The following is a 26,981-nucleotide window of genomic DNA, read 5'->3' as shown; positions in this document are numbered from 1 at the left end:
GTTCATTATGGCCAAACAGTTATATATATACTTTTTCATCAGACCAGAGGACATTTCTCCAAAAAGTATGATCTTTCTCCCCGTGTGCAGTTGCAAACCGTAGTCTGGCTTTTTTATGGCTGTTTTGGAGCAGTGGCTTCTTCCTTGCTGAGCGGCCTATCAGGTTATGTCGATATAGGACTCGTTTTACTGTGGATATAGATAATTTCATACCTGTTTCCTCCAGCATCTTCACAAGGTCCTTTGCTGTTGTTCTGGGATTGATTTTCACTTTTCGTACCAAATTACGTTCATCTCTAGGAGACAGAACGCGTCTCCTTCCTGAGCGGTATGACGACTGCGTGGTCCCATGGTGTTTATACTTGCATACTATTGTTTGTACAGATGAACATGGTACCTTCAGGCGTTTGGAAATTGCTCCCAAAGATGAACCAGACTTGTGGAGGCACACCATTTTTTTCTGAGGTCTTGGCTGATTTCTTTTGATTTTCCCATGATGTCAAGCAAAGAGGCACTGAGTTTGAAGGTAGGTCTTGAAATACATCCACAGGTACACCTCCAATAGGCTCAAATGATGCCAATTAGCCTATCAGAAGCTTCTAAAGCCATGACATCATTTTCTGGAATTCTCCAAGCTGTTTAAAGGTACAGTCATCTTAGTGTATGTAAACTTCTAATCCACTGGAATTGTGATACAGTGATATATAAGTGAAATAATCTGTCTGTTAACAATTGTTGGAAAAATGAGTTGTGTCATGCACAAAGTAGATGTCCTAACCGACTTGCCAAAACTATAGTTTGTTAACAAATAATTTGTGGAGTGGTTGAAAAAACGAGTTTTAATGACTCCAACCTGTAAACTTCCGACTTCAACTGTATGTTTTCGGGCTTCTCGCCATCTTCAACCTCCGGACAGTAGGCATAATGAAATCAAAACATTGCATGCTAGCCAGCTAACATTAGCTAGGTAGCCAAAAATCAACCGCCAACTTCAGTCTTGAAAACGTACTGGATTAGAAACAATTCAGCGAATAGTTAATTAATAAAATAAAGTTTGTAGGGAAAAATGCTATAAAAACAATTATGACAAATATTTACAAAATGTACAGGAGCTCTCTGCCTAGGTGACCTCACGGCGCTATGACAACGACGGAACCACTTGTTCACTTCCATTCATTTATTTGAAAGGAAAATACTGGTACAGCACGAGCCTACTAAGCCCACTCTCTAGCCCCTGCCTCCACCAATCCAATGCTTTTAGATTTTTGGGAAGTATGGGAGAACCGGGACGAAAGTGACACTTTTGTTTTTTTATTACTATGAAATCGACAGAGCTTGAGACAACATTCCATGACAAACAATTTATGTCTTCTACTATTAGCTACTGTAATTTAATGTATAGGGTAAATTAGTTTAAATTAAATAGACCTTGAACAGAACTACTGCAATGTTACTTTTGTTCCTGCCGGTAGCACAGATGGACACGCAGCATTGGGACGGAAGTAACAGCTGGCGAGAAGTGCACAATATCTGTCTTATCTCCATATTTCTGGTTTTAGTACATTTGCTGAAAGTAACGCATTATCAGCCATCATTTCATGTTTTTGTCAATTTTTGAGTAATGAATGCTATAGGGTCGAAATTTATGAAAATGAACCATGTGTCAACATGGCAATGTTGCTCAACCCCAATATTTTGCCTTACAATATTAATTCTACTAAAATGATCACAAAATAGCTATATTAACCATCGTTTTCTCATCTCACTTTAATGGGAATGTGGTAGGATATGTTTTTCACAATTGTCAATGACTTCATGTTTAGCACTACCAATCAGGTGCCCTCCTGCTGTCCTTGTCATGCACACTTCTCATGTCTTGATAGAATAAACGTTTTATTTTCTTCACAAATGGCAAACTCATCATGCTTATCACATTTCCATAGCATGACACAAGGTAATTGAAACCCAGAATCATAATGTATATTTTTTAAGTCAGTCAATCTGGAACATTTCAAAAACTTTGAAAGTTTCTTCAAGTGCAGTCTTTTTTGGTTATTACACGATTATAACACGATGTGTTATAGCAATAGACCACTGCCTCTGCTAGAAGTGGAATATTGGTTACACAACTGCCGTGTTGTCCCAATCTCCAGCTGATCCCATTCTGAATGTTGCGCATGCGGTTGGTAGAAATGACGTACACACACACTGGTTGGGAAAGTGTGTTCGTGTTTGTGCAGGGATGTCTTGTTCAAAGAAGCTCAGCTGTTTCGCACAGTAAGCGTATCATGGCTGCAACTTCGGCAATGATGGGGTAGGTGTAGGCTAGTATATACTACTTATACGAATTGTCCTCTGTAACCCACAGTAGCAATAACCTAAAATGTTTATGGGATTGTTATTGTTTGTTTTAAATGAATAACTGTTTATTCTGTCGCTGCATGGGGGAGGGTTGTGAATTTAAAATTGCTGTATCCAACGAGCTTTGTGATTTAGCCTACTTTAGTCTTAAACTAGGATACACATTTTGTTGGGGGAAACGATCAGAAATAACCTTAAGAAAAATATACCCAAAAAGGAACGTTTTTCCATCTATGTCATAGTCATTTGAGTTGCGATTTACTTTCCATTGTGACAATTAGTTTTTATTATAACATGTCGATAAAGATAGATTTATCATAATACCTCTCTCTCCAGATTATTACCGTTCCTGTTAGACCTACTGTCCATGGTCCCCGCTGGAGCTCAGGTAATTTGTCTGAGTGACATGTATGGCACGATCAACTCCCCGAACTTTCCAGAACCCTACCCTAAAGAGTCCGAGGTCCGCTGGAACATAAGCGTTCCCGACGGGTTCCAAATCAGACTTTACTTCCTGCACTTCGACCTAGAACCCTCCTACCTCTGTGAGTACGACTATGTCAAGGTAAGTGAATCGTGACTGCGTATGTGTGTGGCCAGCCATTCACACGGAGAAAATGCCTCGAAAAGGGACACAATTCACATGTCCCACCTTGATTTAGTTCAGTCAATTCAATTAGGAATGTAAATGAATATTCAACTCTCATGACAAACATTTTTATTCTTGGAAGAGCTTTTTTTGTAATAGATTTGCCTGCCTGGCACAATAGACCCTGGCATATTGCCAAACTATTTGGCATTAGTTTGTCCCTGAGAAGGTGCATGGGTTTAGCCAGCCAAATATGTCAGTGTGCCAGCATGGGCCAGTGTAATATGCTATGCCAGTGAAGAGAATGATAATGGATGATGTGCCAGGCGGCACTGGCACAGGAGCCTGGTCGGAGCTGGTGCCAGTTCGGGTTGGTTTGCCAGGCTTTGGTGCCCGACCCATCTCTTGATTTCTAGGAACCAGAGTTATGCCAGAATGGTTGGAATTCTGAACAGGGTTTAGCATGGCAACATCATAAGCAGCATGGAACTGTAGTGTGGAGTGCTCTTACTGCAGCAAAGCATTCCGGGGAAATGCTCCCGTCCTCTGCTGTGTCTGACATAGTATCTTCGGCCATGGTCCAATTCTACCCTTTCCCAAAATGTGCTCATGAACACTCCCCGAAGTGTGCTCTTGTATACTTTATGATCTGTCGTAAAATTGTGTGCATTAACTCCACCTGAAAAATGCACTCCATTCGCCTTTTGTAGTCACTATAGCACCCTTTATTTCCTGTGTAATTTGGCAATAATGGAATTAGGCCACGGCAGTTTGTAAAAGAAAGAGCAATGGCATTTTTGATCACATTTCTGTAGGTGCGGGCAGAATGTTTCGATATTTTGCAGTGACCTTTTCAAACTAAACATAGCAAGTGCCTGTCAAATCCAATTGTATGTCACATACGCCGAATACATTGGGTGTAGACCTTACAGTTAAATGCTTACTTACAGCCCTTAACCAACAATGCACTTTTGAGAAAAGGAAGCTTGGCCCCAGTGATGTACTGGCCGTACGCACTACCCTCTGTAGTGCCTTGAGGTCGGACGCTGAGCAGTTACCATACCAGCTGTATAACTTTTTGAGGATCTGAGGACCCATGGCAAATCTTTTCAGTCTCCTGAGGGGGAATAGGCATTGTCGTGCCCTCTTCACGACTGTCTTGGTGTGTTTGGACCATGATGGTTTGTTGGTGATGTGGACACCAAGGAACTTGAATCTCTCAATGTGCTCCACTACAGCCCTGTTGATGAGAATGGGGGCGTGCTCGGTCCTCCTTTTCCTGTAGTCCACAATCTCCTTTGTCTTGATCATGTTAAGGGAGAGGTTGTTATCCTGGCTCCACACGGCCAGTTCTCTGACCTCCTCCCTATAGGCTGTCTCATCGTTGTCACTGTTGTGTCGTCGGCAAACTTAAGGATGGTGTTGGAGTCGTGCCTGGCCATGCAGTCATGGGTCAACAGGGAGTACAGGAGAGGACTGAGCATGCACTCCTGAGGGGGCCCCCATGTTGAGGATCAGCATGGCAGATGTGTTGTTACCTACCCTGTCAACACATTCTTCAAGATTGATTGTATATTGGAGACAATTTAAAAGTAGACTACAGACCACATTTATATGCAAACAATGAATTGTTGTTTTGATATTTTGTTTATCTATAGATGTTTGTGTTTTCATGTCCTGTCTTGGTATAGACTCAGAGATTAAATGGGCTTATGATGTTGCGCTCCTATTGCACAGCAATACTGTAGCCTACATGTACTGTCAAATATTTTACATACTACCAGTCTATCTACTGTGTTTGCAGAATGTAAAAAAAAAGTATTCAGTAATTTATGGATTGTGACAGTTTCTGAAATAGAAACCAATGGCACATTCTGTCAGCACAACGTTTGACTGAAAACATGTTTTACATTTACTTTTCCCCCAACCTGAATATGCTGGACTGACCGCGAGTTCTGAAACATTGTCTAGGCTTAAAATTACAGTAGAGTAGTAACATACATACATCTAAGTTAAATAAACACTTTCTTGATGCACTGCCTATGGGATCATTCACACCCCGTGACTTTTTAACATTTTGTTCTGTTACAGCCTGAATGTAACATTGATTTAAATGTAGAATTTTTTTGGTCACTGGCCTACAGACAATAACACAATGTCAAAGTGGAATTGTTTTAATTTTTTAAAACAAATTAATAAAAAATGTAAAGCTGAAATGAGTATTAAACCTCTTTGTTATAGCAATCCTAAATGGGTTCAGGAGTAAAAATGTGCTTAACAAGTCAAATGATGATGCATAGACTCACACTGTGAGCAATAATAGTGTTTACCATGATTTATGAATGACTACCTCATCTCTGTACCCTACAAATAAAATCATATGTAAGGTCCCTCAGTCAAGTAGTGAATTTCAAACACAGATTCAACCACAAAGACTATGGAGTTTTTACAATCCCTTGCAAAGAAGGGCATCTATTAGTAGATGGGTAAAAATACAAAAAGCAGGCATTGAATATCCCTTTTTAGCATGGTGAAGTTATTAATTACACTTTGGATTGGTGTATCAATACACCAAGTCACTTCAAATCTACAGGTGTCCTTTCTAACTCAGTTGCCGGAGAGGAAGGAAACTGCTTTGGGATTTCACCGTGAGGCCAATGGTGACTTTAAAACAGCTTAGAGTTTAATGTCTGTGATAGAAAACTGAAGATGGATTATCATTGAACAAAAGTATAAATGCAAAATAACAATTTAAAAGATTTTACTAAATTACAGTTCATATAAGGAAATCAGTCAATTGAAATAAACTAATTAGGCCCTAATCTATGGATTTCACATGACTGGGAATACAGATATTCTCTGTTGGTTAGATACCTTATAAAATAGGTAGGGGCGTGGATCAGAAAATTAGTCAGTATCTGGTGTGACCACCATTTACATCATGCAGCGCGACATGTCTCCTTCGCATAGAGTTGATCAAGATGTTGATTGTGACCTGTGGAATGTTGTTCCACTCCTCATCAATGGCTGTGTGAAGTTGCTGGATATTGGCGGGAACAACCTTTCGTACACATCGATCCAGAGCATCCCAAACGTGCTCAATGGGTGACATTTCTGGTGAGAATGCAGGGCATGGAAGAACTGTGACATTTTCAGCTTCCAGGAATTGTGTACAGATCCTTGAGACATGAGGCGGTACATTATCATACTGAAATATGAGGTGATGGCGGCAGATGAATGACACAATGGGCCTCAGCATCTCGTCACGGTATCTGTGTGCGTTCAAATTGCTATAGATCAATTGTGTTCGTTGTCCGTAGCTTATGCCTGCCCATACCATAACCACACCACCACTCTGTTCACAATGTTGACATCAGCAAACTGCTCGCCAATACGATGCTATACACACTGTCTGCCATCTGCCGGGTACAGTTGAAACCGGGATACATCCGTGAAGAGCACACTTCTCCAGCGGGCCAGTCATCATCGAAGATGAGCATTTTCCCACTGAAGTCAGTTAGGATGCCAAACTGCAGTCAGGTCAAGATCCTGGTGAGGACAACAAGCATGCAGATGAGTTTCCCTGAGATGGTTTCTGACAGTTTGCATAAATTCTTTGGTGGTGAAAACCCACAATTTCATTAATTTCAAGAATCCAGATGTGAAGGTGTGTTTACTACATGTGGTCTGCAGTTGCGAGGTCGGTTGGACAAACTGTCAACTTCTCTAAAACGATGTTGGATGCGTCTTATAGTAGAGAAATTATAATTTAATTATCTGGAAACAGCTCTGGTGGACATTCGTGTAGTCGGAATACCAATTGCATGCTCCCTCATCTTGAAACATCTATGACATTGTGTTGTGTGACAATTGCACATTCTAGAGTGGCCTTTTATTGTCCCCAATTAAAGGTGCACCTGTGCAATATGCCTCAGACTGTGCAATATGCCTCAGGCTGTTTAATCAGATTCTTGATATGCCACACTTGCCAGGTGGATGGATTATCTTGAAAAAGAGAAATGCACATTAACAGGGATGTAAAAAAATCTTTGCATAAGTTTTAGAGAAATAATCTTTTTGTGAGTATGGAAAATTTCTGGGATATGTGTTTTCAGCTCATTAAACATGTTGCGCTTATATTTTTGTTCAGTGTTGTTACATCACCATACTAACCTAATTGACAGAGTGAAAAGGAAGCCAGTACAGAACAAAAATATTCCAACAAGGCACTCAAGTAATACTGCAAATAATGTGGCACAGCAATTCACTTTTTGTTCTGAAATAGAAAGTGTTATGTTTGGTGCAAATCCAATACAACACATTACTGAATACCACTTTCCATATTTTCAAGCATAGTGGTGGCTGAATCATGTTATGGGTATGATTGCAATCGTTAAGGACTGTGGACTTTTTCAGTATTAAAAAAAGAAACGTAATGGAGCACATGCAAAATCCTAGAGGAAAACCTATTTAAGTCTGTTTTCCACCAGATACTAGGAGATGAATTCACCTTCAGCAGAACAATAAGCTAAATCACAAGGCCACATTTACAGTGGAGTTGCTTACCATGAAGAATGTTCCCAAGTGGCCAAGTTACAGTTTTTACTTAAAGCTGCTTGAAAATCCTGTGGCAAAACTTGAAAATGGTTGTCTAGCAATAACAAACAATCAATTTGACAGAGATTGAATAATTCTGTAAAGAATAATGGGCAAATATTGTACAATCCAGGTGTGCAAATCGCTGCCAAAGGTGATTCGAACGTGTGAATACTTTAATTAGATTTCTGTATTTCATTTTCAATACATTTACAACCATTTCTAAAAACATGATTTAACTTTTTCATTATGGGGTATTGTGTGTAAATAGGTGAAATTTGTTTTTATATTTAATCCATTTTGAGTTCAGGCTGTAACACATCACAATGTGGAATAAGTCAAGGGGTATGAATACTTTCTGAAGGCACTGTATTTACATAGCCCCAATGAAAAGAGATGCGTATGGTAATTTGTTGTATGGCTACCTCAGAAATATGAACCCATCACTGCCAGAAAAGGTGAGGAATTTATTCTGCAATGGTTATAAAAATGAAATATATAGGAAATATATTCCTTTATTTTTGTTCTTCTCGGTAACGACAAATGGCAGCATCTTATGTTTTTATGAAGGGTGTCATCATATTCCCCATTTGCACAAAATACTTACCTGTTTGCAATACAGTACTTCAACCACTGTCTAATGTTTTCTTGGAGGAAAGAACATTTTCAAGAAGCACCAATCAAATGCTTTTCAATGCATGAGGAAGTGAAGGGTAGAGAATTGGAACACAACCAGAGTGTCATTACATCCCCTATGATAACCAGAAAATAGCTGAGAGAGAGTTGCAAATTGTATGGATAATTCTTCTGCAGAGCCAATCTCCCGCTGGGGGTAAACAAGTTACACTAATGTTGTGTGTGTGTGGGGGGGTGGGCAGGGTGCTGGTGTCCTGCCGATGGTGTTATTTGCACACCCCGGCAGTTCTACAATCTAAGGTAGATGCCCTCTATCTCACACAAATCATTCTTTAAAAGTAACTTCCTCACCATCTTCGATAAGCATGCTCCGTTCAAAAATGCAGAACTAAGAACAGATAGAGCCCCTGGTTCACTCCAGACCTGACTGCCCTCGACCAGCACAAAAACATCCTGTGGCGGACTGCAATAGCATCGAATAGTCCCCTCGATATGCAACTGTTCAGGGAAGTCAGGAACCAATACACGAAGTCAGTCAGGAAAGCAAAGGCCAGCTTTTTCAAGCAGAAATTTGCATCCTGTAGCTCTAACTCCTAAAAGTTCTGGGACACTGTAAAGTCCATGGAGAAGAAGAGCACCTCCTCCCAGCTGCCCACCGCACTGAGGCTAGGTAACACGGTCACCACCGATAAATCCATGATAATCAAAAACTTCAACAAGCATTTCTCAACGGCTGGCCATGCCTTCCTCCTGGCTACTCCAACCTCGGCCAACAGCTCCGCCCCCCGCAGCTACTCGCCCAAGCCTCCCCAGCTTCTCCTTTACCCAAATCCAGATAGCAGATGTTCTGAAAGAGCTGCAAAACCTGGACCCGTACAAATCAGCTGGGCTTGACAATCTGGACCCTCTATTTCTGAAACTATCCGCCGCCATTGTTGCAACCCCTATTACCAGCCTGTTCAACCTCTCTTTCATATTGTCTGAGATCCCCAAGGACTGGAAAGCTGCTGCGGTCATCCCCCTCTTCAACGGGGGAGACACCCTGGACCCAAACTGTTACAGACCTATATCCATCCTGCCCTGCCTATCTAAGGTTTTCGAAAGCCAAGTCAAAAAACAGATCACTGACCATCTCGAATCCCACCGTACCTTCTCCGCTGTGCAATCTGGTTTCTGAGTCGGTCACGGGTGCACCTCAGCCACGCTCAAGGTACTAAACGATATCATAACCGCCACCGATAAAAGACAGTACTGTGCAGCCGTCTTCATCGACCTGGCCAAGGCTTTCGACTCTGTCAATCACCATATTCTTATCGGCAGACTCAGTATCCTCGGTTTTTCTAAAGACTGCCTTGCCTGGTTCACCAACTACTTTGCAGACAGAGTTCAGTGTGTCAAATCGGAGGGCATGTTGTCCGCTCCTCTGGCAGTCTCTATGGGTGTGCCACAGGGTTCAATTCTCGGGCCGATTCTTTTCTCTGTATATATCAATGATGTTGCTCTTCCCTGATCCACCTGTACGCATACGACACCATTCTGTATACTTCTGGCCCTTCCTTGGACACTGTGCCATCTAACCTCCAAACGAGCTTCAATGCCATACAACACTCCTTCCGTGGCCTCCAACTGTTCTTAAACGCTAGTAAAACCAAATGCATGCTTTTCAACCATTCGCTGCCTGCACCCGCACGCCCGACTAGAATCACCACCCTGGATGGTTCCGACCTAGAATATGTGGACATCTATAAGCACCTAGGTGTCTGGCTAGACTGTAAACTCTCCTTCCAGACTCATATCAAACATCTCCAATCCAAAATCAAATCTAGAATCAAGTCCATGCTAGGTAAAGCTCCACCTTATCTCAGTTCACTGGTCACGATGGCAACACCCACCCGTAGCGCGCGCTCCAGCAGGTGTATCTCACTGATCATCCCTAAAGCCAACACCTCATTTGGCCGCCCTTCCTTACAGTTCTCTGCTGACTGTGACTGGAACGAATTGCAAAAATCGTTGAAGTTGGAGACTTTTATCTCCCTCGCCAACTTTAAACATCTGCTATCTGAGCAGCTAACCGATTGCTGCAGCTGTACATAGTCCATCGATAAATAGCCCCCCAATTTACCTACCTCATCCCCATACTGTTTTTATTTATTTACTTTTCTGCTCTTTTGCAAACCCTCTTTTGCAAACTCCAGTGTTAATCTGCTAAATTGTAATTATTCGCCTACCTCCTCATGCCTTTTGCACACAATGTATATAGACTTTTTTTTCTTTTTCTACTGTGTTTTTGACTTGTTTTTTGTTTACTCCATGTGTAACTCTGTGTTGTTGTCTGTTCACACTGCTATGCTTGATCTTGGCCAGGTCGCAGTTGTAAATGAGAACTTGTTCTCAACTAGCCTACCTGGTTAAATAAAGGTGAAATAAAATAAAAAATAAATAAATTAGCATTCATTCCACTGCGACTCTGAAGCATTCACTTCCCACCAAGCTCATATTCATATTCAAATAACCCTACAGGGCACCACCGCAATGCACCCAGCACCACACCAGCAGCCAGACACAAAAGAACAACAGAGGAACCAGATGACTGCTTTTCCACAATGCAATGTGTCTGTGTTTTACAAGGGGGTGGTTTTGTGTTTGTGTCGGGGTGGGGGGTGATTGTGTGTATGCGCTTGTTTTTATGTTTGTAAGGCTTGATCATTACCGTCACTGCCACGCCACACATTACTTATCTCGGAAATCACGTGTTCCAATGCCCCCCCCCAAAAAATGTAACCTTTTTATGCATTGCCACTAGATGCTGATCTTGGGTCAGTTTGGCATTTTCCCCACTAATGGCTAAGGTTAGAATTGGATCTGTATCTAGTGGAAACTTTACCCCGGAACGCGTCCAAACTCTAATAATGGCATAAGTAGCCTCCCACTTCCCACTGCCAAATTCACAGCTCATCAATAAGTTCCATTGTGAGGCGTCTGCTTGAATTCCACCACCTTGTCCAGACCCCCACCCCCTGGGGTGCAGAATGCATAGAGATCCTTGTGCATACACACACACTCGGACGCTCACATACATAACACTGCTCATCTACCCACAGTTCTCAGTCCTGCGACCGGTGACCGACACAGATAACATTGTGTTGTCCTCTTCTTGAATGAAGATTTACTGTATATGTCTGATGCTGATCTGTGAATGTGTGTGCCTGTGTGTTTGTGAATGTATGCTTGCACATTTACATCGGAGTGAATAAGCACACGAGAAGTGCTTTATAATATCTGTGGTATTACTGTGATTGTTTCTTTGCTTGTAGTTGTAGAAATGTTCTAGTGTTGTGTGGTATTGGGACTGTGGCCAGTGTGGCTATACAAAAGTGTCTCTTAATCTCCCACATGCTGCTCTGTTGTAGCTGGGGTTAACCGAACGTTCAATGACACACTCAGTGTAAACATGCTATCAGAGACCCAGATAAGACTGGTGTTCTAAAAAGTGTTTGTGCGTACATCTGGACAGACAGACAGACAGACAGACAGACAGACAGACAGACACAGACAGACAGACAGACAGTCAGACAGACAGACACGGGGGAGATATTTGGAATGGATTAATTAGTGGACAAAAAGGCCATTTATCGGTAATCATTAGAAAACTTCAACAAAAACATTCCATTAAAACATTCCAACATTAATCTGAAATGCGATTTATGAAAAGCTTTACATGAGAAAATCAAGTCAATAGCTGATAAAGGTGTCAATTCATGTCAATGCCATGTACTGTAGGCCTACATATTTTTGTGTATGTGTCTGCATACGTGCAGCTGTATGTGACTTTGTGCTCACACGTCCATTCTACTCTTTCTCTGCAGGTGGAGGCTAATGGAGAGGAGCTGGCAGTGTTCTGTGGGCGCGAGGACAGTGACACAGAGCAGGTCCCAGGAGAGCAGGTCATGAGCTCCCCTAGGAGCTCCTTCAGTGTCTCCTTCCGGTCCGACTTCTCCAATGAGGAACGCTTCTTGGGCTTCGAGTCCCACTACAGCGCTGTCGGTGAGCGGCCTGTACTGTCACTTCCATTCATTGTTAGCTAATGGTCGCTAAAGTTAGCTGGTTAGATGGTGTTGGCTGTTTAAAGGAAACCGGACCTTGGATGACAGTCTTTTATGACCCATAGACTAGTTTTAGGGTGAGGAACCATCTAACATTGTTAATCAGTGTTCTTCAATACTGGGCCAGGCTAGACCCATGGGTTGTTCAGGCTTTTGTTCTAGCCCAGGACCAATATTTTTATATTTATCACTCCAGTGTTAATCTGCATAATTGTAATTATTTGCCTACCTTCTCATGCCTTTTGCATACAATGTATATATAGACTCCCCTTTTTTCTACTGTGTTATTGACTTGTTAATTGTTTATTCCATGTGTAACTCTGTGTTGTCTGTTCACACTGCTATGCCTTATCTTGGCCAGGTCGCAGTTGCAAATGAGAACTTGTTCTCAACTAGCCTACCTGGTTAAATAAAGGTGAAATAAAAAAAATAAAAAAAAAAATATGATATACAGTGCCTTGCGAAAGTATTCGGCCCCCTTGAACTTTGCGACCTTTTGCCACATTTCAGGCTTCAAACATAAAGATATAAAACTGTATTTTTTTGTGAAGAATCAACAACAAGTGGGACACAATCATGAAGTGGAACGACATTTATTGGATATTTCAAACTTTTTTAACAAATCAAAAACTGAAAAATTGGGCGTGCAAAATTATTCAGCCCCTTTACTTTCAATGCAGCAAACTCTCTCCAGAAGTTCAGTGAGGATCTCTGAATGATCCAATGTTGACCTAAATGACTAATGATGATAAATACAATCCACTTGTGTGTAATCAAGTCTCCGTATAAATGCACCTGCACTGTGATAGTCTCAGAGGTCCGTTAAAAGCGCAGAGAGCATCATGAAGAACAAGGAACACACCAGGCAGGTCCGAGATACTGTTGTGAAGAAGTGTAAAGCCGGATTTGGATACAAAAAGATTTCCCAAGCTTTAAACATCCCAAGGAGCACTGTGCAAGCGATAATATTGAAATGGAAGGAGTATCAGACCACTGCAAATCTAACAAGACCTGGCCGTCCCTCTAAACTTTCAGCTCATACAAGGAGAAGACTGATCAGAGATGCAGCCAAGAGGCCCATGATCACTCTGGATGAACTGCAGAGATCTACAGCTGAGGTGGGAGACTCTGTCCATAGGACAACAATCAGTCGTATATTGCACAAATCTGGCCTTTATGGAAGAGTGGCAAGAAGAAAGCCATTTCTTAAAGATATCCATAAAAAGTGTCGTTTAAAGTTCGCTTGCACAGTGCTCCTTGGGATGTTTAAAGCTTGGGAAATCTTTTTGTATCCAAATCCGGCTTTACACTTCTTCACAACAGTATCTCGGACCTGCCTGGTGTGAAATTTGTCAGTTTTTGATTTGTTAAAAAAGTTTGAAATATCCAATAAATGTCGTTCCACTTCATGATTGTGTCCCACTTGTTGTTGATTCTTCACAAAAAAATACAGTTTTATATCTTTATGTTTGAAGCCTGAAATGTGGCAAAAGGTCGCAAAGTTCAAGGGGGCCGAATACTTTCGCAAGGCACTGTAATAGTTAATAAAAGTTAATTTGTATTCTATTTTAACACAGCTAATCAAGGGTTAGGTGATTAGTTGAATCAGGTATGTTAGTGCAGGGCTTGAGTAAAAAGTCTCTCTCTTTCTGTCTTTCTCTCTAGATGTGGATGAGTGTAGGGACAGGAACGATGAGGATCTGGCCTGTGACCATTTCTGCCACAACTACATTGGTGGCTACTACTGCTCCTGTCGCTATGGCTACCTGCTGCATTCTGATAACAGGACATGTCGAGGTATTGTTTACCGTCTCCCCAAACTCATAGCCAGAGGTTCTAGGATTTTCATCTTTGCAAAGTACAGTTGGAGACACTAAAGAGTTCATTTTTTATGACACGCTCTCACTAGGAGACGATAGAGCACTGTGTTACACACACGACCTACTGTATTTGTCAATAACTGTCAATTATGATGCATTATATATTGAAGATTCCCCATTCCACGCCCTTTTTTGAGTGCATTCCAACCTCCTTCCCTACATGCCAACTGTTTTTGATGTTGAAATTTGTATTGTGTGTCGGCAATATATTTTGGGAGGGGGAAACAAAGTGTTTAGCAGCTAATGCTCTGCGAAATACGAATGTATTTATGAAGGCAGTACGATTCCAATGTATTGGCCTATCGGATCTTTCCCCCAATGTGTTAACAGCAAAAACCACGTGGAATCTAATCTTTGAATAACATTTATTGCACATTCATAAACTCAGCAAAAAAAGAAACATCACTTTTTCAGGACCCTGTCTTTCAAAGATAATTTGTAAAAATCCAAATAACTTCACAGATTTTCAATGTAAAGGGTTTAAACACTGTTTCCCATGCTTGTTCAATGAACCATAAAACATGTAATGAACATGCACCTGTGGAACGGTCGTTAAGACACCGTCTGTAAGCTGTTAAGGTCACAGATATGAAAACTTAGGACACTAAAGAGGCCTTTCTGCCCAGGGTCCCTGCTCATCTGCGTGAACATGCCTTTGGCATGCTGCAAGGCATGAGGACTGCAGATGTGGCCAGGGCAATAAATTGCAATGTCCGTAATGTGAGACGCCTAAGACAGCGCTACAGGACGGACAGCTGATCGTCTTCGCAGTGGCAGATCACGTGTAACAACATCTGCACAGGATTGGTACATCGGAACATCACACCTGCAGGACAGGTACAGGATGGCAACAACAACTGCCCGAGTTACACCAGGAACGCACAATCCCTCCATCAGTGCTGAGAGTGGCTGGACTGAGGGCATGTAGGCCTGTTGTAAGGCAGGTCCTCACCAGACATCACCGGCAACAGTGTTGCCTATGGGCACAAACCAATCGTCGCTGGACCAGACAGGACTGGCAAAAACTGCTCTTCTCTGACGAGTCACGGTTTTGTCTTACCAGGAGTGATGGTCGGATTTGCGTTTATCTTCGAAGGAATGAGCGTTACACTGAGGCCTGTACTCTGGAGCGGGATCGATTTGAAGGTGGATGGTCCGCCATGGTCTGGTGTGATGTGTCACAGCATCATCAGACTGAGCTTGTAGTTTCAGGCAATCTCAATGCTGTGCGTTACAGGGAAGACATCCTCTCCCCTCATGTGGTACCCTTCCTGCAGGATCATCCTGACATGACCCTCCAGCATGACTTTGCCACCAGCCATACAGCTTGTTATGTGCGTGATTTCCTGCAAAACAGGAATGTCAGTGTTCTGCCATGGCCAGCGAGGAGCCCGGATCTCAATCCCATTGAGCACGTCTGGGACCTGTTTGATCGGAGGGTGAGGGCTAGGGCCATTCCCCCCAGAAATGTCTGGGAACTCTTGGTGGAAGAGTGGGGTAACATCTCACAGCAAGAACAGGCACATCTAGTATAGTCCATGAGGAGAAGATGCACTGCAGTACTTAATGTAACTGGTGGCCACACCAGATACTGACTGTTACTTTTCTGTAATTTTGACCCCCCCCCCCCCCCCTTTGTTCAGGGACTTATTATTCAATTTATGTTAGTCACATGTCTGTGGAACCTGTTCAGTTTGTTTCAGTTGTTAAATCTTGTTATGTTCATACAAATATTTACACATTAAATCAAAGTTTATTTGTCACGTGCGCTGAATAAAACAGGTGTAGATCTTACAGTGAAATGCTTACTTACAGGCTCTAACCAATAGTGCAAAGAAGTGTTAGGTGAACAATAGGTAAGTAAAGAAATAAAACAACAGTAAAAAGACAGGCTATATACAGTAGCGAGGCTACATACAGACACCTGTTAGTCAGGCTGATTTGAGGTAGTATGTACATGTAGATATGGTTAAAGTGACTATCCATATATGATGAACAAAGAGTAATATTTGCGTAAAAAATGAGTTGGCGGGTGGTGGATGGCGGGACACAATGCAGCCCGGTTAGCCAATGTGCGGGAGCACTGGTTGGTCGGCCCAATAGAGGTAGTTTGCACATGAATATATAGTTAAAGTGACTATGCATATTTGATAAACAGAGAGTAGCAGCAGCATAAAAATAGGGTTAGGGGGGGCACACAATGCAAATAGTCCGGGTAGCCATTTGATTACATGTTCAGGAGTGTAATGGCTTGGGGGTAAAAACTGTTGGGAAGCCTTTTTGTCCTAGACTTGGCACTCCGGTACCTCTTGCCATGCGGTAGTAGAAGAACAGTCTATTACTGATGTGCCTGGGGTCTTTGACAATTTTTAGGGCCTTCATCTGACACCGCCTGGTGTAGAGGTCCTGGATGGCAGGAAGCTTAGATGTACTGGGCCGTCGCACTACCCTCTGTAGTGCCTTGCGGTCAGAGGCCGAGCAATTGCCGTACCAGGCAGTACGTGCAAACATGCTCTTGATGTTGCAGCTGTAGGACCTTCTGAGGATCTCAGGACCCATGCCAAATCTTTTTAGTTTCCTGAGGGGGAATAGGTTTTGTTGTGCCCTCTTCACGACTGTCTTGGTGTGTTTGGACCATTCTAATCTGTTGTTGATATGGACACAGAGGAACTTGAAGCTCTCAACCTGCTCCACTACAGCCCCGTCGATGAGAATAGGTGCGTGCTCGGTCCTCCTTTTCCTGTAGTCCACAATCATCTCATTAGTCTTGGCTATGTTGAGTGATAGGTTGTTATTCTGGCACCACATGGCCAGGTTCCTGACCTCCACCCTATAGGCTGTCTCGTCGTTGTCTGTGATCAGGCCTACCACTGTTGTGTCGTCTGCAAACTTAGTGATGGTGTTAGAGTCGTGCCTGGCCATGCTAACTACCCTCACCACCTGGGGGCAGCCCGTCAGGAAGTCCAGGATCCAGTTGCAGAGGGAGGTGTTTAGTCCCATGATCCTTAGCTTAGAAATTAGCTTTGAGGGTACTATGGTGTTGAACGCTGAGCTGTAGTCAATGAATAGCACTCTCACATAAGTGTTCCTTTTGTCCAGGTGTGAAAGGGCAGTGTGGAGTGCAACAGCGATTGCATCATCTGTGGATCTGTTTGGGCGGTATGCAAATTGGAGGGGGTCAGGGGTTTCTGGGATGATGGTGTTGATGTGAGCCATTACCAACCTTTCAAAGCACTTCATGGCTACGGACGTGAGTGCTACGAGTCGGTAGTCATTTAGGCAGGTTTACTTTGTGTTCTTGGGCACTATGGTGGTCTGCTTGAAACATGTTGGTATTACAGACTCAATCAGGGACATGTTGAATATGTCAGTGAAGACACCTGCCAGTTAGTCAGCACATGCCCGGAGCACACGTCCTGGTAATCCGTCTCGCCCCGCAACCTTGTGTATGTTGACCTGTTTAAAGGTCTTACTCACGTCGGCTACTGAGAGCGTGATCACACAAACGTCCGGAACAGCTGATGCTCTCATGCATGCCTCAGTGATTTAGCTTGTCTGGTAGGCTCGTGTCACTGGGCAGCTCACATCTAGTGGAAGGCATAGGAACTGCAAATTGAGTCCTAAGTCAATGGATACTGTAATGGTATTGAATAGAAAACTACAAAACAACAAGAACAAAAAACTCACAGAAATCAGGGTACATACGCAGAGTCAGGGTATATGCAACAGTATGGGCCGCCTGGCTCGTTGCGAACTAATTTGACAGAATTTTACGTAATTATGACATAACATTGAAGGTTGTGTAATGTAACAGGAATATTTAGACACTCGTTAGATAAAATACGGAATGGTTCCATATTACACTGAAATAATAAACATTTGTTTTCGAAATTATAGTTTCCGGATTCGACCATATTAATGACAAAAGGCTCATATTTCTGTGTGTTATTATGTTATGATTTGATATTTGATAGATCAGTCTGACTGAGCGATGGTAGGCAGCAGCAGGCTCGTAAGCATTCATTCAAACAGCACTTTCGTGCATTTTGCCAGCAGCTCTTCGCAATTCTTCAAGCATTGAGCTGTTTATGACTTCAGGCCTATCAACTCCCGAGATTAGGCTGGTGTAACCGATGTGAAATGGCTAGCTAGTTAGCGGGGTGCGCGCTAATAGCGTTTCAAACGTCACTCGCTCTGAGACTTGGAGTAGTTGTAGTAGTTGTTCCCCTTGCTCTGCAAGGGCCGCGGATTTTGTGGAGCGATGGGTAACGAAGCTTCGAGGGTGGTTGTTGTCGATGTGTTCCTGGTTCAAGCTCAGGTAGGGGCGAGGAGAGGGACAAAAGCTATACTGTTACACTGGCAATACTAAAGTGCCTATAAGAACATCCAATAGTCAAATGTATATGAAATACAAATGGTATGGAGAGAAAGAGCCCTATAAATACTATATTAACTACAACCTAAAACCTCTTACCTTGGAATATTGAAGTCTCATGTTAAAAGGAACCACCAGCTTTCATATGTTCTCATGTTCTGAGCAAGGAACTTAAACGTTAGCTTTTTTACATGGCACATTGTAATTTTACTTTCTTCTCACATTATTTTAACCAAATGGAACATGTTTCATTATTTATTTGAGGCTAAATAGATTTTTATTTATGTATTATATTAAGTTGAAATAAGTGTTCATTCAGTATTGTTGTAATTGTCATTATTACAAATAAATAAAGAATATAAAAAAAATCAGCTTTTATGGTGCTCCAATAATCGGTATCGGCATTGAAAAATCATAATCGGTCGACCTCAGGTACAAATAACGCAAAAAAGCATAGCACAATTGGTTGGGCGCCCGTAAAACTGCTACCATTTCATCATATGTTAAGTTTGCTGAAAATAAACGCAGTTGACTGTGAGAGGACATTTATATTTTGCGGAGTTTACATGATTCCATTTGTGTTATTTCCAAGTGTTGATGTCTTCACTATTCTACAATGTAGAAAATAGTAAAAATAAAGAAAAACCCTGGAATGAGTAGGTGTTTCCAAATTTTTGACTGGTACTGTAATATATCGTTTGGGTATATTGTGTTTGTTGTATTATTAAAAACTGTTGTGGGAAGCACATCACCCAGAAAAACAGCTACATTCCTCCAAAAATAAGTCCCCAATGAATACTTTAAATATCCTGAACGGCACCAGAACATTAAGAATCACCTAGCTTCTTGGAGACCCTAGGAACCTCAAAAGTTAACCAATCCTGTGAACGGGTTGGACAACTCAGGTGTCTACTTAAACAGCAAAGTTAGATAAGACGGAAGTTTGTGAAGTAGAGCCATGTCAGCAGAATGGGAGCAATGTAGAGGTCTACGGGTCTTTAGCGAAGTCCAGCAAACCTTTTAATACAGGATGCAGTGTTGAGAATCAAAACTGTCACCTATAACAAAACTAAGGGCACTGCAGTAGATGGCTTCCAAAAGTTTTAAGAGAATTATCAGCTCGACTTTAATAAATAATAATCACCATAATTAAGAACAGATGAAGGTTGACTGTTTTAATCTGCTACCTACTGATTAAATAAAGGCATGATCTGTTTCTGAAGAAAAAGCTTTTAGCTTCTTTACCAGGTCATCTATGTTTTTTAAACATCAATCCATACGTATTTATAGGAAGGGAACACGCACAGACTGTGACACATTTTTCAGGATGTCATCAACATAATTGGGGAAAAACATAGAGAATGATTATTTTTTTTATTATTTTATTTTTTACAAGAGAGCCCTGTCTACATTACAATAAAAGCAGAATAATAAAACAATATAATTCAGCAAACAATAAACCAAAGCAATCACATTCATCTACATAGAGGTCCTCAATCAACAAGGTCTGCCCTGAAAAAGCATTACTTTTTGGCAGAAAAAGGAGACTTAAACTTCTTAGGCCTGCAGTCCCGTTAACGGGATCGATATGACAACAGCCAGTGAAAGTGCAGGGCGCGAAATTCAAAACAACAGAAATCTCATAATTAAAATTCCTCAAACATACATGTATTTTATACCGTTTTAAAGGTAATTTTGTTGTTAATCCCACCACAGTGTCCAATTTAAATTAGGCTTTACAGCGAAAGCACCACAAACGATTATGTTAGGTCACCACCAACTCACAGAAAAACACAGCCAAAGAGAGGAGTCACAAAAAGCACAAATAGAGATATAATTAATCACTAAACTTTGATGATCTTCATCAGATGACACTCATAGGACTTCATGTTACACAATACATGTATGTTTTGTTTGATAAAGTTCATATTTATATAAAAAAATCTCAGTATACATTGGCGCGTTACGTTCACTAGTTCCAAAAACATGCAGTGATATTGCAGAGAGCCACACCATTTTACAGAAATACTCATTATAAATGTCGATGAAAATACAATTGTTAGATAAGGAAATATAGATATACCTCTCCTTAATGCAACCGCTGTGTCAGATTTCAAAAAAACTTTACAGAAAAAGCAAAGCATGCAGTAATCTGAGAACGGCACTCAGAATTATTTTTTTTATCCTCCATGTTGGAGTCAACCGAAATCAGAAATAACATTATAAATATTCCCTTACCTTTCATCTTCATCAGAATGCACTCCAAAGGAATCCTAGTTCCACAATAAATGTTTGATTTGTTCGATAATGTCCATTATTTATGTCCAAGTAGCTACTTTTGTTAGGGCGTTTAGAACACAAATCCAAACGCTCGTTCAGTTCCAGCCGAAACGTCGGACGAAAACTTCAAAAAGTTATATTACAGGTATAGAATCAATCTTTAGGATGTTTTTTTTATCATAAATCTTCAATTACGTTCCAACCGGAGAATTCCTTTGTCTGTAGAAATGCCATTGAACACAGGTCGCTATCATGTGAAATGCGCATGACCAGAACCTGGCTCTCTGCCAGACCACTGACTCAAAAAGCTCTCAACCGGCCCCACATCACAGTAGAAGCCTCATTCAAGTTTCTAAAGACGGTTGACATCTAGTGGACGCCTTAGGAAGTGCAACATATCCAATATCACACTGTGTATTCGATAGGGGATGGGTTGAACATCAATCAACCTCAGGTTTCCCACTTCCTGTTTGGATTTCTTCTCAGGTTTTTGCCTGCCATATGAGTTCTGTTATACTCACAGACATCATTCAAACAGTTTTAGACACTTCAGAGTGTTTTCTATCCAATACTAATAATAATATGCATCTTTAGATCCTAGTTTTAAGATTATACTATAAAGCAGGGGCTCATGAGACCCCTTTTAGTGAGTAGTCTGGCAGAGCGCCTCAGTCTCATGAAGCGTGCTCCCGAGAGAGTATCCTCTCGTTCCAGGGCTTTTATTCAGACAATGAAATTCTCCGGTTGGAACCTTATTGATGATATATGTTAAAAACATCCTCAAGATTGATTGCAGACATGTTTTGACTTGTTTCTACGACCTGTAACGGAACTTTTGAGATTTTGTCATGGAGAAAATGGTCGCGCCTACATGAAGATGGGTTACTGGGCTGAACACGCTAACAGGTGGCTAAATTATGGCCTTTATGGAACTTTATGGAACAAATCAGTCATTTATTGTCGAACTGGGATTCCTGGGAGTTCCTTCTGATGAAGATCATCAAAGGTAACTGAATATTTATAGTGTTTTTTTCTAACTAATGTTGACTCCAAGATGGTGGAATTGTCTAATTGTTTATAAACGGGTACTGAGCGCCGTTCTCAGATTGTGCTTTTTCTGTAAAGTTTTTTTAAAATCTGGCACAGCAGTTGCATAGAGGATCAGTCTATCTTTAATTCTGTGAATAACACTTGCATCTTTTATCAATGTTTATGAGTATTTCTGGGAAAATCACCGGATGTTTTGGAATCAAAATATTACTGCACATAACGCGCCAATGTAAACTGAGATTTTTGGATATAAATATGCACATTATCGAACAAAACATACATGTATTGTGTAACATGATGTCCTATGAGTGTTATATGATGAAGATCATCAAAGGTTAGTGATTTATTTTATCCATACTTCTGCTTTTTGTGACTCCTCTCTTTGGCTGGAAAATGGCTGTGTTTTTTGTGACTTGACTATGATCTAACATGTGGTGCTTTCGCTGTAAATCATTTTTGAAATCGGACACCATAGGTAGATTAACAAGATGTTATCTTTCATTTGCTGTATTGGACTTGTTAATGTGTGAAAGTTACATATTTATAAAAAATATTTTTGAATTTCGCGCGCTGCCTTTTCAGCGGAATGTTGAGCCGCTAGCAGAACGCTTGGCCAAGACAGGTTAACTAACTATTTAGGAGTCTTTTGGTTTGGGGTAGAAGCTGTTCAGGGTCCTGTTGGTTCCAGACTCGGTGCATCTGTACCGCTTGCCGTGCGGTACCAGAGATAACAGTATGAAGTGGGTGGCTGGAGTCTTGGACAATTTTTATGGCCTTCCTCTGACACCGCCTGGTCTGGCTGGGAGCTCAACCCCAGTGATGTACTGGGCCGTACCCATTACCCTCTGTAGCGCCTTGCTGTCGGATGCCAAGCATTTACCATACCCAGTGGTGATGCAGCCAATCAAGATTTTCTCAATGGTGCAGCTGTAGAACCTTTTGATATGGATGTTGGCTTGCTCGGCCCTCCTTTTCCTGTAGTCCACGATCAGCTCCTTTGTCTTACTAGCATGTTGTGAGCCATGACTAGCCTGTCAAAGCATGTCATGGCTACAGATTTGAGTGCTGCAGGGAAATAGTCATTTAGACAGGTTACCTTGGTGATCTTGGGCACAGGGACTATGGTTGTCTGCTTGAAACATGTAGGTATCACAGACTGGGTCAGGTTTGAAAATATCAGGGAAGACACTTGCCAGCTGGTCAGCGCATGCTCTAAGTTCACGTTCTGGTAATCAGTCTGGCCCTGTGAATGTTAACCTGTTTAATGGTATTACATCGGCTACGGAGAGTGATCACACAATCGTCCGGAACAGCTGGTGCTCTAATGCATACTTCAGTGTTGCTAGCCTCAAAGCAAGCATACATGGTATTTAGTTTTAGATAGGTTCGCGTCACTGGCCAACTCACTGCTGGGTTTCCCTTTGTAATCCGTGATAGTTTGCAAGCCCTGCCACAACTGATGAGTGTCAGATCTGGTGTAGTAAGATTCAATCTTGGTCCTTTATTGACGCTTTGCCTGTTTGATGGTTCGTCATAGGGCATAGTGGGATTTCTTAGTGTCCGGATTAGTTCCAGTTCCTTGAAAGTGGTAGCTCTAGCCTTTTGGTGCATCGATGGCCTCGTTCCCACAGTGACTGTAGGTATATACCCCAACCAGAAGCTATAGATTACAGGCAACATCCGCACTGAGCAAAAGGGTAGAGCTGCCGCTTTCAAGGAGCAGGACTCTAACCCGGAAGCTTATAAGAAATCCCGCTCTGCCCTCCGACGAACTAAGATTGAATCGTACTAGACCGGCTCCGACGCTCGACGGATGTGGCAGGGCTTGCAAACTATTACAGACAACAAAGGGAAGCACAGCCGCTAGCTGTCCAGTGACACGAGCCTTCCAGACGAGCTAAATGCCTTCAATGCTCACGTCGAGGCAAGCAACACTGAAAAATACATGAGAGCATCAGCTCTTCCGAACGACTGTGATCACGCTCTCCATAGCCGATGTGAGTAAGTATCACGTTTTAGGGAAGACCCAGATGCAGACAGTGTCGAAGTAACAACATTTTATGACTAGAACAGGGGGCAGGCAAAACGGCAGGTCAAGGGCAGGCAGAGGTCAGTAATCCTGGGTGGCGGGGCAAGGTACAGGCCGGCAGGCAGGCTCAGGGTCAGGGCAGGCAGAATGGTCAAAACCGGGAAAACTAGAAAACAGGAACAATAAAAAAGACAGGAGCATGCTGATAGGCTTGACGAACAAAACGAATTGGCAACAGACAGAGAACATAGGTATAAATACACAGGAGATAATGATGGGAGACACCTGGTGGGGGGTGGAGACAAGCACAAAGATGGGTGAAACAGATCAGGGTGTAACAGTAAGACCTTTTAAACAGGTCAACATTCACAAGGCCAGACGGATTACCAGAACTTATACTCAGAGCATACACTGACCAACTGGCAAGTGTTTTCACTGACATTTTCAACCTGTCCCTGACTGAGTCTGTAATGCCAACATGTTTCAAGCAGATAACTATAGTCCCTGTGCCCAAGAACACTGAGGTAACCTGCCTAAATGACTCGCGTCTGCAGCCATGAAGTGCATTGAAAGGCTGGTCATGGCTCACATCATCACCATTATCTCAAAAACCCTAGACCCACTCCAATTTGCATACTTCCCCAACAGATCCACAGATGATGCAATCACTGTTGCGCTCCACACTGCCCTTTCCCACATGGACAAAAGGAATGCCTGTGTGAGAATGCTATTCATTGACTACAGCTCAGTGTTCAACACCATAGTGCCCTCAAAGCTCAACACTAAGCTAAGGTACTGGGACGAAACACCTCCCTCTGCAACTGGATCCTGGACTTCCTGACAGGCCACCCCCAGGTGGTAAGGGTAGGTAACAACACATCCGCCACACTGATCCTCAACATGGGGGCCCTTCAAGGGTGCGTGCACAGTCCCCTCCTGTACTCCCTATACTCGCTGCATGGCCACGCACGACTCCAACACCATTAAGTTTGCAGATGACACAACAGTGGTAGGCCTGAACACCGACAATAATGAGACGGCATATAGGAAGGAGGTCAGAGACCTGGCTGTGTGGTGCCAGGATAACAACCTCTCCCTCAACATGATGAAGGCAATGGAGATGATTGTGGTCTACAGGAAAAGAAGGACCGAGCATGCTACCATTCTCATCAACGGGGCTGTAGTGGAGCAGGTTGAGAGCTTCAAGTTCCTTGGTGTCCACATCACCAACAAACTAACATGGTCCAAGCCTATTCCCCCTCGGGAGACTGAAAAGATTTGGCATGGGTCCTCAGATCCTCAAAAAGTTATACAGCTACACCATCGAGAGCATCACTGGCTGAATGGCAACTGCTCGGCTCCAAACGCAAGACACTACAGAGAGTCGTGCGTACGGCCCAGTACATCACTGGGCCAAGCTTCCTGCCATCCAGGACCTCTACCAGGCGGTGTCAGAGGAAGGCTTAAATATTGTCAAAAACTCCAGCCACCCTGACTGTTGTCTCTGCTTCCGCATGGCAAGCGGTACCGGAGCGCCAAGTTTAGCTCCAAAGGGCTTCTTAAAAGCTTCTACCCCCAAGTCATAAGACTCCTGAATAGCTAATCAAATGGCTACCTTTCTTTTACGCTGCTGCTACTCTCTGTTTATTATCTATGCATAGTCACTTTAATTCTACCTACATGTACATATTACCTCGACTAACCAATTTGTTTTTATTTTTACTTAACACATATTTTTCTTAACTGCATTGTTGGTTAAGGGCTTGGAAGAAAGCATGTAAGTTCTACACCTGTTATTTTCAGCGTATGTGACAAATACAATTTGATTTTATTTGGTCAGTGCGGATATTGCCTGTAATCCATGGCTTCTGGTTGGGATATGTACGTACTTTCACTGTGGGGACGATATCGTTGATGCACTTATTAATGAAACCCGTGACTGCTGTGGTAAACTCCTCAATGACTTGTATTAGGGTTAGGAACTGGAATTCCTACTTTAAGATAGTTAAGGTCACAATCTCTTTTAGATTTAAAGGATTCGGAATTGTTATGTAAAGCAGGCAATTGCCACACAATTAATTGGGCCTAATTCTGGCATTATAGGCCACTGCACTAAGGCCTCTATGCTTAGCACTCAGCATTAAGGACATAGATTAGATTGGGGGTAAGGCCCTGCGTTAAACTAGCATTTTGTCCAGGCCGGGGGTGTACTTGTACATCAAGCTGCCTCACACTACAGAAACAGGAGATATATTCCTGCCCTATGGGCTGTTTTGGCTTGGACAAGGCTACTTCCCTTAGGCTATTTGTTATGACAGGTTGCCTATTTTGAATGCACTGGGTGAGGTAAGAGCTGATACAGGTGCAGGTGTCCCAGACAAGTATAGAGAGAGATTTTACTTAATTCCATTGACTTATGTGCTAAAAATAAACAGTAAAACATTCGCTTCAGCACATTTTACAACATAAATCCTTCTCATACACATAATGACACAATCTCAGAAAGCTGGTAGCCAAATGTCTCTTGCCTCCTCACCATGATGTAGGATGACTGACTGCTTAAAATCACTCGTAGTGAGCAGTTTGGGCAGTAAAGGTAGAGAACCCCCATTTTCGGTGCTGACCATAAGGAGCTGGGTATGGCGCAGGAGAAAGTGGGGTTTGGGTTTGAAACCCATTAGTCTGTGGACGAGGTGGTGGTTTCGGGGCAGGTTTAGGAAGAGGCCGATAAGGTGATGGAGAAGGAGATCGTGGTAATGGTGACTGATACTGTGATCCATCCGGATCTTGAACCTCCGTCTCTGACTCATCTTGAACTCCTCCTGATCCGGACCTGGATCTTGAACCTGTGGCTCCCCCTCTGTCTCCTCACTGGCAGAGGAGATTGACAACATGACAGGTTGTGATGCTCTGCCTGCTCCTGTAAGCCCCTCCTCACGCTGTTGAAGAGGGCCATGAGTTCTATGGTGGGGGTCAGGCACAATCCTTTGTGGTTGTTGCTCTGGGTCAGGTTCAGGGCTTTCCTGTTGGTTCCTTTCTATGAAGGCTGATATCATCCGAGCATCCTCCAGATCTCTTTCAG

The 26,981-nt window shown here is 42.4% G+C and overlaps 1 protein-coding gene across 1 annotated transcript in view; it reads left to right on the top strand.

Moving 5' to 3' along the window:
- Nucleotides 1-2,259: 2,259 nt before the first annotated feature.
- Nucleotides 2,260-26,981, top strand: part of masp1 (mannan-binding lectin serine peptidase 1) — a gene marked incomplete at its 3' end in the record, with an annotated part of 71,543 nt that continues 46,821 nt past the window's right edge. Inside the window, 4 exon segments of the mRNA NM_001160478.1 lie at nucleotides 2,260-2,314; nucleotides 2,698-2,926; nucleotides 12,049-12,226; nucleotides 13,951-14,082. Of these exon segments, the coding sequence (NP_001153950.1) occupies nucleotides 2,289-2,314; nucleotides 2,698-2,926; nucleotides 12,049-12,226; nucleotides 13,951-14,082 (565 nt within the window).

This window comes from Oncorhynchus mykiss, chromosome 15, assembly GCF_013265735.2.
Source record: "Oncorhynchus mykiss isolate Arlee chromosome 15, USDA_OmykA_1.1, whole genome shotgun sequence".
Classification (NCBI taxonomy): domain Eukaryota; kingdom Metazoa; phylum Chordata; class Actinopteri; order Salmoniformes; family Salmonidae; genus Oncorhynchus; species Oncorhynchus mykiss.
The sequence above is the reverse complement of the archived record's forward strand: the minus strand, read 5'-3'. Positions and strand labels throughout refer to the sequence as shown.